A 16,811-nucleotide genomic window follows, 5' to 3' on the forward strand; every position below is an offset into this window, starting at 1 on the left:
TTTTTTAGCATTTAGGCAGAACATAGCTTTTGTAAGGAATTTCTAGGGAAATACTAGGTCATTTATGCTACCAGTTAGAACACTGGAACCACATCTGCTTTGCTTCTGCAAGGACTTCAGCATGCAGTAAACAATCATGGTATTTATTGAACACGTATAATTTATATTCCTTTTCTGGCTTAACTAAGGTGACACATCCACCTAACTACAGCGGGTAGGTTGAAATGTCATGATCAAGTACTGTAGTCCTTATCTACTATCCCTCTTACCACCCTTACTTCCAACGGGCCTACGTTTCCCTTGATCAGGAGAACCCACAAATATAGTTTATTTACTGTCAGATTAGGTTTATACAATAGTTCACCTGTGACTCACAAAGATATGTACAATATCTAGAGATGTAAATAACACCGTTCCAGCAGATGAGTTGGGTCACCTTTTCTTGTCGGGTTTTCAAGAGCCCAGGGTCAGATAAAAGCCTACAGTTGCCACCATATCACTTCTCACATGCTCCAGTAGGAAAGCTAACAAACTCTACATTGTTGGCATTTGTCACCTCCCGGACTTGCTCCCTAAGATGTTGATATTTCCTCACCTTCTCAGACACTATGTCAGCAAGGGATGATAATTTACTTTCATATCTGATGTTTATATCCACCACCAGTGCCTGACCACCCTTCACAAATACTATGTCAATCTTGTACAGTTCATTTTATTGATCTCTTAGAAGTGTCTTGTGAAACCTTTCTTTGAGTCCCAACATGGCCATAACACCAGGGTGCTCTTGTGCAACAGAATAGCTAGATTAGGTGAAAGTACCTCTAAAAACTCTGCCTTGACCAACACAAAGTGAAGCACTGATAGCCTGCAGTAATGGAAACCACCCAGCTATCACCCCAGAAAAGGAATCTGTAGCGTAGGAGTGCAAAACCACTCTCATGTGACCCAGCACAAGGACAGAGAGAAACAGCTCACTTGGGAGCCACTAGTCCAAAAATAATTAGGTGTTGTTTTTCTTTACAAACATCTGTACAGTGAAAATGTCATTGGGATGTAATTGTTTTCTGTTGCTGTCATACTGCAGAACTTGTGTCTGAGGAGCAGCAAAGAGAATTGTTAGATATTGATGGTTCCTCAGAGGTGATGGAGGATGGGATAAGGAAACTAAATACCATCAGCCATTACGAGGTAAGCATGGAAGCCATACCAATGAATAGAGAAGCAGTTTCTCCCCAACTCCCAAATTCTGCCTGCACAGAAGTATCTTGATTGATTAAAATCTTGAAGAGATAGCTGAGCATCGTCAACAGAAGGAAGGAAACATATGACACACCTTTCTTGCCAGTGAGTCATATGTTTTCTGTTACTTTTCAGAGGTTTGCTTGTTGCAGGGTTGCTTGGTTCAAGCATACCACGTAAACTCTTACTTCTGTTGAGCATTGCAGTTAAAACAGCATCTGATTTCCAGCTATGAACATTGCCTTGAGCCTCTTCTAGTCTCTGCTGCTGAGTTTTGTTGCACCATGAGCAATTGTTTATACCTCTTCCCACCTCATATTTTGATTATCTGAACAAGCGGTAGTGATACTTGTGGAAGCTCATTGAGAGTCAGAATAAAAAGGACTGATGAGTTTGCTCACTCTTCTCTTGAGACCTCCTGTGTAAGTCTCCTCCCCCTTTTCTCTCTGTTTCTGCTTCATCTACTGTTGCCACTTGTACCATAAGTTTTCCCCTCCGCTTCCAATTGCACCTATAAACCAGTCGTTTTCAATGCTGCGATAATCTGTCCATCATTCACAGAATCACAGAATCATTCAGGTTGGAAAAGACCCTTGGGATCATTGAGTCCAACCATCAGCCCTACTCTACAAAGTTCTCTCCTACACCATATCCACCAACATCTCATCTAAACGGGACACACACAAGGCTGCAACTGGTGACAGAACCCTTCTGGGTGTAGCACACTGCAAAAGCATAGCAAGCAGCATTGCCTGTCTAAGGAGTTTCCACTGACACTAGTCAAAATAGAGGGTGAGAGTCTGGGGTAAAATGTGCAACAGATGATGGGCCTCAGGTGTTATGGTAGCTCACATTTTGATGCTTACAGATAGATTTTGGAAATTAGGTTAGTATGCTGAGTGCTTTCAGTGAGCTTTCTTCATGCCTTGTCGTTGAATTTGAAAGTCTGGCTCTTGACATGATAATTTTTATTTAGAAGTTTTGCTGATGAGTGTAGGTCTGTGCCATGCAGTGCAGTGTGGTGCTGAGAAACCTGAGTCAACGCTGAACACATTGCTGTCTGCATGAGCAAATACAGTGTCATCCACTGAGAGAAACGAGGACTCCCAGCAGGACTGTTTGTAGCTTGGGCAGAGCACAAGGCTGCTCAGATCTGGAGCAAGCTCATTTGGAGTCACTTTACAGATTTCTGTAGGCAGTTGCTGCTCTCCTTACCTCCTGGGGAGGCAGCAATGAACCCAGATGTCCTGAGTCACCATCCAGTCTTAAATACAGCTTTTCCTGTGCCTCTCTTGAATCCAGTCTGTAGATTAACGTGGGACTTCCTCCACTCCACTTGTAAAGATTTTGTAGAAATTAGGACATTGTAGTGTTGCAGTCAGAGACTATGCAGCAAAGGTCAACGTAGATTTGAATCTGATTAAATATTTGAACTTCTGTCTAATGTGATAGTACCTGCTTTCTTTACTACAGGGAGCTAATGCAAGTGCTCCCTGATTTTATCTGGAAGCTTTTTACACTTCCAGAGCTCATGGCATGCCGTGGCTCATGGATGCCATACCTCGTGCAAATGAGCCTGCTCCAGTTGTTCGCTATCATTCCTGGGTATCTTTGTCCCAGCCCATGATTTGGTCTGAAGTTTCTGCAGGCAAATGCAAGTTAGGTTGGAGGTTCAGTTGTTTTTGCAAAGCTGTAACTACACTAATTATAGCTTAGCAGCTGCCTTATGGAAATTGTGCTGGGTGTCTCAGATATTTTAGTTCACTTTTTCTGACACTAACAAAATAATGTACATTTTAGGCAGAAGCTTAGTGGCATTTTAGGCAGTGGCTTAGTGGCAAGTATCAGCCATTAGCATATCTAGTTTATTTTCTTGTATCCATATTAATGCAAAAACAAATGTAAAGGTGTCTAGTTAGCAAGAAAAAGGAACATTGTGTGCACAGTGTGAGGGCAGTGATGTTGCCTGAGGAATTCCCACTTGTGCCTAGAGTTTTGTGGCAAGCCTGAATTTTTCTTTTTGTTTGCCAGCCTTAAATGCTAGAAAGTAACCAGATTTTTGAAAATGGGAAGTACCGTCAAATCTTTTAGAGATACTGGAGCATGAGGGTTGTGTTGTAAAGGTCCCAGAATCACCAGTCACTCTTGAAAAAGCAGACTTAGTTTCTACACTGATTTTTAAAATGCACAAGTAGGGGATGTTTGCATTTCTGTGTGGTGTTTCAAAAAATCCACTGTACTCTTATTAGACTTCTGTGCTCCTTTTCCTCTAATTTTTTTTCTCCTAGTAGGGTTATTGATGTGATTATTTATGAGGTCTGCACTATTGTTTGCGTGAGAATAACCACAAGCCTTGGCAAGAAAGTTGCTGATTATCATGATGTGCTATTTCCCATGCAAGAAGAGAGCTAGAGAACCACTTTCAGATCTTCTGTCCAGTCACAGATCCCCAGATTCTCAACCTGTAGCAGCATTGCACATTCCAGGAGCAGGCACAGCCCCAGAGAGCGAATCTGAATGTGTGATCCAGGGAGCTTACTGGCAAGAACTGGTTATAGGGAGGACAGGAGGCCTGGAGAACAAGGAGTCATACAGCCACACTACTACATCTTCTGTTTTGCAAAGTAGCTGTACTCCATGTTGTGTGGATCTCAACAGATCTCCCCCCTCCCTGTTTGTCCCCCTCAGTAACACACCTGACAAAGCAAAGATGTTTTGAGGTGCCATGGGAGCAGCCCACCATGAAAAATGATTTAGGCAGCAGAACACAAAAAAGAAGAGCTTTTTTTTTGAAAAAAATTGAATCATACTGAAAGAAACAGCAAGTATGACTGCTGCAGTAATGATAAAGAAGGGAAATCATATTCCACTTAATGCTAAAAGCATCATTTGACCCAGAAATAAAACCTGAAGTGGGGACCTGGACCATGGCTGCACTGCACCAACGCCTCTGGTTCCTGGAGGGAAGCACGTTTCTCCCTCTGAGCTCTGTCCATCTCCCTCAGGACAGGAGCCAACACATTCCAGCATTGAGTTGCTCTCTTGCTTCTTGGAGAGGGAGTGGAGGCAGCGTATTGCCCACCACGCTCTGGGAGGGGGTGAGCTGCTGGGTAGCACTGTTGCCCTTTACCTATCTTCAGGGTCAAGTAGAAGGACTCTGGGTGTTTGTGCCACCTCACAAGCTAGCCTTAGAGCATATTCCCACTTGTAGTGTGGTTTTAAAGTGCTCTGTGTTATCTGAAAGAGCTCTGAAACACAGTATGATAAATGGAAACCCTGAAAAAAAATCATACTTATAAAATAGATTGCATTTACTTTACAGGAGCAAGTATAAGTGCAGATTTCTTTGGCATAAGACACAGCTTTTGATAGAGTATCTTGATGTTTAAACTGGTTTTGCACAGCAGGCTGGCTGCCAAGGTTTAAAAAAGACTTAAATTATTTTGGCAGAGATCCCTTCCTAGAACTGGCCAGTTGTTTTTGTAATTATAGAGAGAAGTACACTAGCACTTGGCAAGATGCAACACTTGACAGCAGAACAGTGGTGTAGCTCTCAGTGGGAGCCGTTTTTGAGTTACTCTTTGACAATAAAAGCATGACTTGCCAGTTTCTTCTAAAGAAAGACAATACTTATCATCCTGGCAGCACTATAAATTCAGAGAAGGAGCAGGGTGGATTTTTCCTAGAAATCCCAAGGTAGCTAGATACGGATCTTGACCTTACGGTCCACAGGGCATAATTATTTTGCTCAGTTTGAAAATAGTTCTTGGAAGCACCAGGCTAGACCCTCAGCATGGCCCATCTGTAGGGCATGGCGGGACTGGGCTGAGCTGGAAAAAGGGGAGCCAGAAGAGAAATTATCCTTGTGTTCCCTTCTCTGCCTCACCTTTCCGTAACATCCTGTTGCACTGGAGCCAGAGAATTCAACCTGGGCAATCTGTAGAAAGATGGGTGCAAGAAGCAGCACAGCAGTACATGAAAATGAGAACGTACAAATAGGGGCTGAACCAGAAAAATCAAAGAAGGGTAAAGGTCTTAAAGGCCGGTTTGTCGGAAGATCTGCCTTCCCACCTTGTCAGGTAAGGCTAACAAGCTGCAGTGCCAGAAGGCCCAGCCCTGGCTGCCTGCTGAGAGCTGTCTGTGCACACGGTGGTGAGAACAAAGCGGGCTGGCGTGCTCCTGTGCTGCCACAGACTTAAGGACAGAGGAAATGAAACTGAGGGTTTCCTGAATTCTAGAAGCTTTCGTTTGAGCATGATATGTTTGTTTTTGCTTTCAGATTTCAAATGGAGCAACCATAAAAGTCTTTAAAAAGAAGGCAAATACCCGATCAGGTAATCTTTGGTGGAGAATGGGCTGGGAATGCAGAGAGCTGAGCTATGACAGGTTGTATCTTGGTCAATAGGAGGTCAGAAAAATTGGCACTTTGATGTAGCTGAGCCAAGTGAAGAACCAAGTGAAGAACCAAGTGAAGAACCCTGGCCCTGGGCCTCTGGCAGGCACAGTGGACCTCAGAGGAGGGAAGAAGGCAAAGGAAAGGAGGACAGAAGGACTTACACTCCTCAGCAAATGAATGCTTAAAGATACAGACTCATAGGCAGGAAATCAGGGCAGGGAAGCCTGTGTGACACAAAGTGCTGACCAGTGAGGCCAACACAGGGAACATGCCCTGCTCCAGTGCCCAGCGTTGTGCATCGTGGACATAGTAGTGCATTGTCCAGAGACAGGCATAACAAAAAAACCCACAGTTTTGGAATTTTCTTTATTCTCTTGACTATGTTTCTAAAGCTGTGATTCAGCTGTCTCAACAGCAGGTCAGGAGTTAAAGGGTGCTTACAAGGGTCAGTTCATCTGACCTACCCCTGTGATGCAGGTTGCTCCAGCCCAGCTGGTGCCTCGGGGGAGGTGGACTTTCTGTAGTCCATGGGGAGAAACACACTTCTAGCATGCGATTCACCTCACCGTCAAAGTGGACATGTGAAGTTAGGAGAGATGTGTCCCTGAGGTGAAAGTCACTGGAATGGCATTGCTCTCCCTCAGCAAGAGCAGGGTTGTCTGTTCTCAGCCATTGCTTTCAAGCCTGACCTCAACCTGCCTGCACTGAGTACTCTTAGAGACTAAACCAATGCAGTCATCTCATCCACTGTCTGTTGTCCTCCTTTCAGAGGAGCTGCAATTTGCTGCCAGCTTACCCCAGCAGCAGATGATGATGCCCTAGCTTAGTGGTCCGAAGTACAGGTTGGCACTGGGGAGGTGAGCCAGGACCTGTGCATTTCTCAGAGGCTTCCCCACACTGCAGGCAGGAAAGCACAACACCGAGTCTGCTTGCTCGGCATCCTGGCATGCACCCTGCTGCACAGCCCAGAGCCCCAGCAGAAGTCACAGACTTGTAGCTGTGTGTTTCATTAATGCCTGTTTGCTCTCTGCCTTCTGTTGTTTAGATGTGGACTACTCGGATGAACACTGTCATTTGGTGAGTTCTGTCATTACCCTGTTAAGTGGTAGATCTAATTCTGAGCTGTATTTGTATCTGTGTAATCTCTCTAATCTCTTCACAACAGATTTTACCAGACTCCGAAGCAAACAAAGATGTGAAAGGAGCAGGTCACAAAGGAAAGCAAAAATTCAAAGTGAAAGAAATGTATCTGACAAAGCTTCTGTCAACCAAGGTAAACTGTAAAGGCCTTATTTTGAGGGAGTGCTGATGTTAGGCTTGGCTAGTTTGGCACAACAGAAATAGAAATTAAAGCAGAAATTACGCAGACTTCCTGCTTGTATATCAAATGTTAAATAAAAAGGTAGCCTAAAAGTCACTGTGCTAGCTATGGATTTTGACCATTTGCAAAGATGGACACGTTTCAGGTTTTCTAACACTAGAGTTCTGAAATTGTCTGTTACTAACACTCTCTATCTCCTCAGTAAGCACAACCTTTTTTCTCAGGTTAGAGAAAGAAGGTAGTTATTGAGCTTATAGAAAGTGAGTTTTGCCACTGAGTCCCATAGAGTGAGAATGATCCCTTCTGGAGAGACAGCTTTCAGTCAACAATCTCCTCACTCTCTCCTAGAGTTTGCCCAGCTTAGAAACAACTTCCAAGGCCTGAGTTTCACAGAATACTGCCCATGAAATGAAATAACCTTTTAGGGTCTCAAATGAAGCATCCAAAATAACTAGATTAATTTTAAAAACAAAGTCCTTAGGATTTATAATACAATTACCTAATTTATACAATGCGCATTCCTTAGGCATAAGCCTACTCCCTCCCTCCAGTAATGTCATCTTGTTTCTGACTTACTCAGAAGGGTTATAAAACTCTTTGCCACGGCGTATTATTTAAAATATTAATCAGTGCACAACACTGAGAGCTGTGCGATACAAGAGGCCTGAAGGGATGATGATCATGGCCTTCTTGCATTTAAAAATCGATCAATCATTATTTAATTAGATTGTTGATAGCTTCTGAAGTAATTTGGGACACTACCCAAAGTGAAAATGAAGACTGGTCATTTCTCATTAGCTGTGGAAACTAACATAAGTCCTTAGGAACTGCTGGAGTAAACCAGTAGTATCTTATGGTGGAAGACTGAAGTACAAAAGAAGAGATCAGACTCTTAAGAAATAGTCCTTTTAAAGGGCTTTAAATTTAAATTTTATATCATCTCCTTCTCCAAAGTAGGATAGTGCTCTGAACAACAGTGCCATGATATCCTTCACTGCGAAATTCCACCCATGATAGGCTGTGCACTAAAGGAAATTGCATTGAACCATGTCTCTCTCCCTCTCTCTCACCCATACACACACACAGACACAACTGTGGCATGTGAAAAACTGTTTGGCATGTGAAATGAACTGGCCAGTGTGGCATATCAAGGCCCTGGGATACACTTAAATTCTTCTTGTTGAGAGAAGATTGGGCTTAATCAAGCTTCAGGACAGATGTGAAGAAAAAAAGCACAAAACAGCATTTTGCTTTGTTTGCTTCTACTTATGAGTACTCTGTGATGATGTCAGCGAGTCCATCAGCAACCAAATCCTTGCTTTTGTGGGCCAAATAGCTTCACTTCTGGACCAGAAAAACCCAGTTTTCAGTTCTTCTCTCTAATATTAGTGTCTTCATATGCCACCCAAAGCTGTTATCCTAGAATTAGATTCAAGCACCACAGTCACTTGTTTGTGAAGTGTTGATGAGCACATGTTCAACATGTGTCGCAGATGGCACTGTGAAGACCAGTGCCCTAGAAAACTGGTTAAACTCCTTTTGCTCACCTTTCTCTTACTTCCAGTCACAAGTTCCAAATGCCTTTAGCAATGGTGTCAGTAGTATCCAGAGAGCTGATGTTGTCTTTGTTGGAAGGAGTGATTCCTTCCACCTACGATTTATCACAGAGTTCACCGCAAATCTCCTGTCAGTAAAGTGATAGGACATGTGACATTTGACAGCAGCTCCTTATGGTGTATTTGTAGTTTTGTTTTTGTTATTGACTGTCTTGTTTGCCAATAACCTGTGATGCAAGTGTATTGTAGTTTCTTTGTGTGGTTGCCCTGGGGCACGTTCAGCTCTCTGAGACAAGAAATCCTATTATTTTCTTGTGTAATAATAGCACTGTTCATTTTCTTACTTTTCAGGTTGCAATTCATTCAGTTGTTGAAAAGCTCTTCAGGAGCATTTGGAGTTTACCCAACAATAAAGCACCTGTTGCCATCAAGTACTTTTTTGACTTTCTGGATGCCCAGGCTGAGAGCAAAAAAATTACTGACCCTGATGTGGTCCATATATGGAAAACCAACAGGTATGCCCATATGATCTGCACAGGAGTGCATGCAGTCTCTGAAAATGTAGTTGCAAAGATGGAACATGTCACCTGTGATGAGAAGAATAAGATTTTGGTATGTCTGGGTGAAGATGTGGTTGGCTTTGTGGATCCCAGTAATTTTAGTATACTGATTGGATACCAGTACAAACCACCATAGCTTCCAGGACTTCTAAGTCAGTATACTGATTTCACACTCAGAAAAAAGTATCTGCAGGTTGAGAGCATTATTTGAAGATGGCAGGGTGACTGACTGATGTGTTTGCTCTGTAGCCTTTGTTCCTAATCCCTTTTTTAACATGAATAAGCGGTCCAGAAATGTGCTTCTTTCCATGAGTGCAGTGCAATTAAACCACCATTTTAAAGCAGTTGTGCTACCCGAGTGGTTAATTTTAAAGATGCTTGTTCTTTCTCTGTCTAGTCTTCCTCTTCGCTTCTGGGTGAACATCCTGAAGAATCCCCAATTTGTCTTTGATATTAAGAAGACTTCACATATAGATGGCTGTTTGTCTGTAATCGCACAAGCTTTCATGGATGCCTTTTCTCTAGCAGAACAGACACTGGGAAAGGTAATGGTGCCCTTCCAGTCTTTTGCTAACTTCTCAGCTAGTGTCTTTTTCAACTGTGTAATGATTTAGGGGATGAAGTCCTGGATCTGCTGACATCAGCGGCAAAACTGTCAGTGGCCTAATTAAGCTGGGTTTCCATTCCTTGTTGCTCTGTCTCACAAGACTTTGAAGAATTCACTAGAGTAGACAGATACAGCTACTAGAATGCCATATTTATAATTACCTGCATCTTGTCTTCTCTGCAGTTAGTTTCTGCCCAGTGTGTTCATAGAATATGTGGAAGAGGGTGGAAATTGTAAGGTTTTAATGAAGTTTTAAAGATTTTTTTAACAAAGGTCTTAAAAGTATTAACATTATTTGATAAGTAGTCCAAATTTTGTCTGCCACACACCAGTGTGCAGAAAACACACACAGTTAGCTACTGGGAGCTGTAAGAATACTTGAAAGAGCTCTGAAGTTTCAAACAGTTCCTTTCACATGTATTAGCTGCTCCCTTTTATATGCAAAATTATTTGCTGGAGTAACAAGTCCAGAAATCTTACATTCAAAAGCTCTTTAGTACAGTGTCCAGAACTCTGGGGATCAGAAATACGTCATTTTTCCTGAAGATATTTTCCTTTTTTTTTTTGGACCAAAGTAGTAAGCATTTGTTCAGGCTCATACTACCTAGAAAAACAGACTAGAGATTTTGTAGCCTAAAAATTTTGTATAAAAATGGATTAATTTCCTATGTGATGTGAACCAACTGCTAACCTATTTAAAGATAAATAATGTGCTTATTTATCTTATTTTAGAGGTGAAGTGTCATGAATTAAATCTGATTATATTACTTACTTGATGGAAAAGCTGCAAGTGAGTGCGGTCTGTTAGGTTTCTATGCTTAACGTCCATTGTGAAGTACTGTTGTTACAACAGCTCCCATTAGCCATTTGAAAAGGGGTGTTGAAAGCTGGTAAAGGTTTGTAATGCAGTAAAGCTCTTGTGGCATTTTAGTACTAAAATGTATTTCATGATTTTTAGCCTCTTATCTTAAAACATTTTTAGCCACTTAGAAAACAAACATTGAAATCATTTCATCACACAGTGGAAACAGTAGTGACAAGATATCACATGGTTGTGTCATTTATTCCCCAGAATTTAAACTAGAGCAGTGACAGGAAACTACCAGCCCCCACTTTTACATTCTGAAAACATGGTTTCCAGGTGGGGCTTCGGCTTCTACCACAATCAGCATTTATTTCCTCAGAAGCTGCCTGGTAGGTCAGTGCTGGCCTGGGTTGTGGAAGCCCCAGGGAAAAAAAATAAATCCCTTTGGCTGTGCATTCCTGGCAGTCAGCTCTCCATGCCCTGGAGCCCCTGAGCGGAAGGAGAGTTTTAGGGGAACCTCTGCCAGGACAGGACCTAGCAAGGCTCTCTGGCATGTTACCCCAGGGGAACTTTCCACAGCACTGCTGTATCCTGTATGTAAATAGGGTATCAGCCTTAAGCCCTTTGGATCAGCTTTCACAATCTTTCAGGTCTGGGGAGGGGTGAGAAGGAAGCAAGAAAGAAAAATATGTCTAAGGGACAATATTCATCCCTCCTGATGCCAGTAGAAATAATTTTACGGCAACTGTCGTGAAACACAATGCACTATTACTGAGGTCCTGCGCCTGTTCTTCATCTTGATTTCATAACCTTGATTCCTTGCGTGTAACCACTGCAAAGAGAAGTGAGTCACACAGAGAATAGATACAATTAGATGCAATTAACTGTCTGGAGGTGGAACCTTAGGAAATCTGTGCTGTGAAAATTGACAAGGCTTCAAATATTTTCTTTTAAGGAAGCACCAACAAATAAACTTCTCTATGCTAAGGACATTCCACTCTACAAGAAGGAGGTGAAAGCGTACTATAAAGCCATCAGGGATCTGCCTCCATTGACCACTTCAGAGGTTGAAGAATTTCTAACTCAGGAATCTAAGGTATGGTTGAGAAGCAGCTACTCCGTTTGCTTTCATGTTAAGTTTTAAAAAAGGAGAACTGTCTGACCAGAACTGTTTTCTCTTTTAGAAACATGAAAATGAATTTAATGAGAAAGTGGCCTTGATTGAAATCTACAGATACATAGTGAAATATTATGATGAGGTAAGCACTTCTGCTATTCCTACTTAACCCCTTAATGTTAACTTCGCTACCTCAGGCTTGAAAGTTGAGCCTGACAAAGTAACCAAGGGCTGGCCTGGCCTGTGACTTGCCGGGTGCCCCTCCAGAGACAGCCCCTCAGTGGGGCAGCTGGGGCTGCTCCTCCTGCTCAGCTGTGTGGGGCCAGAGCGGTGCAGCCCCCAGGGTGGCTGGAGCCCCCTCTCTTGGAGGAGTCACAGGCCAAAGGTTCATAAACGCAGCTTTACTGTCACCACTGCATTTCACACAGACGGTAGCAATAAAATTCTCCCTGCAGTTTTGAGAAAGTTCCTATGTAGTCTAGACTTCTTGTTTTAACTGTGTTTGCAGACTATCTGCTAATGCCTGTCACAACTCCTGTGCATGCACTCCATTTCCCTGGAGATTCAGAAATCAGATTAGACTGTAGCACCAAGGATCTCGACATAACAGTACAAACACCTCAGTGGAGCACACTCAGCCTTAAAGCAAGAGCTGTCTGCTCCTTTCCCATCGTAGCCCTCTTACACTCTGTTCTGAAAGTCTTTCTGTTAAAGAAAAGATGCTATAGCTTCCATTCCCTGCTATTGCTAACAAAAGAAATCTTTTCTCAGCTGAAAGCACTTAGTCACAGGCTAAGCTGCTTTGTAAGAAAATCCCTGCCCTCTGCTTTGCATGATAGGATTCTCCACTCCATCTTGCTCTGCATCCTAACAGAGGCTGTGTGTGCCTGCGCAGGGAGGAAGATAAGAGCCAGCTGGGGTGTGTTGCCTGAAGGCCTCCTTACCACTTCCAGCAGGTTGTCTGGGTCTCCCAGCAACCAGACCTTTCTCTCTTTCATCCCCAGCAGCGCAGCATCAGCACTTGCTGTAATCATCCAACTCTCAGTCACCTGTTAGCCAGCTTACCACTTCTGATCTCTAACATCTCAAATTATGTGGGTTCGGCACCAAATCTTTGCCTCTTAAAAGAAGCTTGGGATGATACTCAGAACAGCACTACGCTTTATTAAGCTCATTACAATTGTTGACAAAGGAGACTTCAGAATACTTTCTAATCTTAGTGCACGTTTTTTCTTTTTTGAAGCTAGTACTGGCTAAATTTACCCCATCCTTAGAAGGAAACACTCCCTCTGCTCTTCCCCCTCTGGCTTTTGACTGGGAGCATCTAAACCTCATTCATTGTTTATTAAGACCTCAGTTGCTTTGTAGAGCTGCCAGCAAAGAGTTTTCAGACAGCAGTAGTGCTCCTTCCTATCACCTGGGCCAGTGCCAAGTGGGCCAGTTAGAGGAAGAGAGGCAGTTTACTGCCCCCAGTTTATAGGGCAGAGGAAGAGAAATAAAATTTAACGCGCAAATCTGCTCTAGGGTAAAACTGGAGCGCTGGCTTTGCCTCACACTTCAAGAGATGAACATGTGTTGGATTTGGTTTGGGTTTTTTTGCTTGGCTCTGTCATTCTTTTGTGGAAGTGTTGCAAATCCTGTAATCATAATGACTTGAAAGGAAAACTACCAAAATAAAGTGTTAAAGTCAGAAAAGAATGTTTACATATAGGCAGGCATTCAGATGGATTTTTCTGCCAGTAGTTGTTGGAATGCAGAAAAGCAGACTTTAAAAAACATCAAGTAAAATAAGCACTAAAAAAATTATTCTCTTTTTTGCTAATTGTTAACAGATTGTCAGCAAACTCGAGCGAGAACGGGGGTTTGAAGAAGTCCAGAAACAGCTCCAGCAAGTAAAAGCCCTATTTGATGAAAAGAAAAAATGCAAATGGCTTTGAGCAGAACACTGACTCACAGCATTGCTGTGGGGGATTTTAAATAAGAGCTGCTGCTTCCAAAACTGTTTTGACTGACTATATGTACAGGGTTTGAAACATTTGGACACTCTTCTCCACTCTGACCATTCCAAGTAATATCTACATTTGGGAATGAAGTATGGGCAGGGGTAGATATTCAAACGTGGGCATGTGAAAGTGAGTCTAGTGTTGGCAGGGCCAGCATTTTTAGGTACCTGAACACATGTACCTTTTGATTCAATAATACTGCCTAAGTAAGCTTTTTGCTTACATAAAAACAAGCTTGCAGGAGATGCACAAAACACATTGCAAGTTCAGAGTTGCCTGTGTGAACTTGTAAGTTGCTTAGCTCTTTTTTTTAAAGAGAGAAAGATGATGTTTTGCCACATCTTTTCAGCAGCCTTGGCAAACTGTGAGTATGAGCTCCGGCTTCAGAATACGGGTCAGCTGCAGTTTCCTTCCTTCCAGACAAATGTACACTGGTTCCTGTTTGGGAAAAAAAAACAAAACAAAACAAAAAACAGCACCAAAGTGACACTTAGCACAAGTGTGTTTAGCAGAAAAAGTGGGTCTGTTTGAAGGCCAAATGCCACATGGCAGGACTTACCTTCCTTAGGTTAGAAATTCCACATGCAAAGTGAAGCCCACCACCGAGCAGGGGAGGAGGCTTTTGGAGAACGGCGCTAGACAGGCATCAGTCTGTGTTTACATTTCTACCTTTCCATCCTTAAATAAGCTGTGAAACACTTGTGAGCAGCTTCACGTGTGAAACCTCCGTGCAGCTGCACCGCATCGGAACACTGTTGTGATTTGATGAAGCAGCTGACGATGGCTGCACTTTGGTGCACAAACCTGTACTCAGGTGCATGATCGGCCCACGCATCAGTGCTGACATTCCTGGCCAGTCTTGCCGTCCGTGTACAAGGGCCTCACAAATCTAAAGCCAGCATATTTTTTTTTCAGGTTGTCCACACAAAGGCTTTGTCAAAAGAGGGCTAGTTTCATCATAGGTAAGAACAGGAAGGCTGGTGTAATCTCTGGTGAGAAACAGATACAAACATGGTAGCTGGGGCTGAGGGTGGGGAGGGGGGCAACTGTCTGCCTTAGTCCTGATAGGGTGTTTGCTGAGGCTTGGCCATTTTGAAAGGAGGGCATCCATTCCATTTGCACTGGTGGCTAACAGCCCAGCTGGAAAGCAGATGCGTGGCTATGCTGCTGAGACGAGGCTGGTGCAGTGGCTACCGTGCAAAGCCACGGAGGAGCAGCCGTGGCTCTGGCTGTGCTACCGCACCAGCACAGTCCTACCCTCCGCTACAGAGCTGAAAGGTTCTGTTGTCGTGGGCTCTGCTCCAACCACACAGAGGCACTTACTAAGGCTACCACCTGCCCTTACGATTGAGGTGAGGCATGGATGAATGGAGATACATTTCCACACATCTCCAGAGGGATCCACCACCGGAGGCGAGTGGGGTAGCACAGTGTCCCACAGGAGAGGGAGGAGCCGTTCCCTGCCTTGGCAGTGGCGAGGGTGCCAGGCGCTGCAACCGGCACAGATGGCCCAAGTTTAGTATAAAAAGTCTGTGCTGGGGCTGTGACCAGCCAGAGACACCTATGTGGGACTCCCAGGCAGCGAAGTGTTCAAACCATTTACTGCTGTGTGCTGTTGCTGCTTTGAAGAGCCCAGAGGCTGCAGCAGAGCAGCCCCAGAGCTGGCCGGTTTGGTTGCAAAGGCTGCCAGAAGCTGGTACCGGGCACAAGCCCACGGCTCGCGGCCAGCCAGCGCTGGTGAACACCAACCATGTGTTGGCAGAAGCAAAGGTCACCCGTTAACGTGGAAAAAAGCAAACATAAAAGCATGTTGCCTACTGGTCTGCTCCCTCCCTACCGTGTGATTGCACAAGTTGTACCTCTTGCGTATCAGAGAGGGCAGCCACCAACCCATACTGTGATGGCTTTTTTTTTGTTTAATTCAAGTCTTACACTTGCTATTAAGTTTACACTTTATACTTGATGGAATGTATGGCTTTGTTCAGGAAACTGCACTACAACGTTGCAGTACTTTCAGCAGTTCTCTTCGCTGCCTGGCACAATATATTGTGATGTTTAATTTTAATTAGAAAAAAAACACCCCAACCCTAACCTATCTTGCCCTCTGTCCTAAAGGAGTGGACCGTGGCTTGAGTAGCACTTAAGCTTAGAATACCTGTACTTAAGGGCTTGATTTTTATCATTCTTAACCTAACATTTTAAAGCAGCATCAAGTAAACAACAAAAAAAAAGCACAGTAATTAATATTAAAGGAGGGGCATGAGCAGATTACTCTTTGCGGTCAGACAGACATCTCAGCAGTTCCGTTCCACTTTAGGTGTTTGCTGGCAGTGCATTTGAATGAACTGTGATAGTTTTGTTCAACAGTAACCTTCTGTACAGGCAGAAAAAAAAAAAAAAAAAAACCACAACAAACCAACCAACATTTCTGCTTGAAAAAGCTGTAAAATATAATCTGTTTGCGTGGGTCTGATCCTGTGAACTTCAATATATGTGTTTATATGATGAGGAAATGAAAAATCAGTCCTATTCTGTATTTGTACTACTGCTTGTTTGCTACAATAGCTTTAATGATTTCTAGAGATTAAGTATGTGTTGAAGCAGGCACCGTAGCTTTAGCCTACAGCCTGGAATAGGATTATTGCCTTTTATTCAAGCCTCCTAAACAGCGTCACTCTGTTAGTAAACCATTTAAAGTCATGCTGGGACTTTGTAACCCATCAAGTGGATCTCACGAAGTGATGTGAAGTATAATTAAGTGATTGTGGCTCTTTTGGTAGGTTTGGGTCAGCACACAAAACATTGGCACACCTTCCACATCTGCAATTCTTACACGGACAAAAAGAACCACCTCTGACTAAAGCTGTATTACGGCAACCCAACAAATCTAATAGCATTCTCTGAAATGAAAGCAAACTTCTCTTTAACTTATTTTCACATGTTTACAGGCAAACTGCTACAGCAAACAGCATATTTTCTAACACTAGCTTACAGAGCATTATTTTGCAGTCATCTAGTTTAAAGTCAAATCTTACTAATGTGTAAAGTAATTCCTGTTGTACAGAAGTTAACCTGTTGTTTAAAATGAATGGTTAAAAAAGGTGCAAATGACAAATACATGTTGGTGTTTTTATGGGTTTATCTAGAATAAAACGCATTTGGAGGTTACTTTGACTAATTTGTGTACTTTAAAAGAAAGCACGTGCA

The 16,811-nt window shown here is 43.0% G+C and overlaps 1 protein-coding gene across 1 annotated transcript in view; it reads left to right on the top strand.

The window, feature by feature from the left end:
• Nucleotides 1-16,772, top strand: part of PLXNC1 (plexin C1) — a 72,880-nt gene extending 56,108 nt beyond the window's left edge. Inside the window, exons 23-31 of the mRNA XM_074870760.1 lie at nucleotides 1,085-1,188; nucleotides 5,519-5,573; nucleotides 6,681-6,712; nucleotides 6,801-6,908; nucleotides 8,864-9,027; nucleotides 9,470-9,617; nucleotides 11,440-11,580; nucleotides 11,669-11,743; nucleotides 13,434-16,772. Of these exons, the coding sequence (XP_074726861.1) occupies nucleotides 1,085-1,188; nucleotides 5,519-5,573; nucleotides 6,681-6,712; nucleotides 6,801-6,908; nucleotides 8,864-9,027; nucleotides 9,470-9,617; nucleotides 11,440-11,580; nucleotides 11,669-11,743; nucleotides 13,434-13,538 (932 nt within the window). The 3' untranslated portion in view covers nucleotides 13,539-16,772. The remainder of the gene's footprint in view (nucleotides 1-1,084; nucleotides 1,189-5,518; nucleotides 5,574-6,680; nucleotides 6,713-6,800; nucleotides 6,909-8,863; nucleotides 9,028-9,469; nucleotides 9,618-11,439; nucleotides 11,581-11,668; nucleotides 11,744-13,433) is intronic.
• Nucleotides 16,773-16,811: the final 39 nt, after the last annotated feature.

This window comes from Strix uralensis, chromosome 5 (assembly GCF_047716275.1).
Source record: "Strix uralensis isolate ZFMK-TIS-50842 chromosome 5, bStrUra1, whole genome shotgun sequence".
NCBI lineage: Eukaryota > Metazoa > Chordata > Aves > Strigiformes > Strigidae > Strix > Strix uralensis.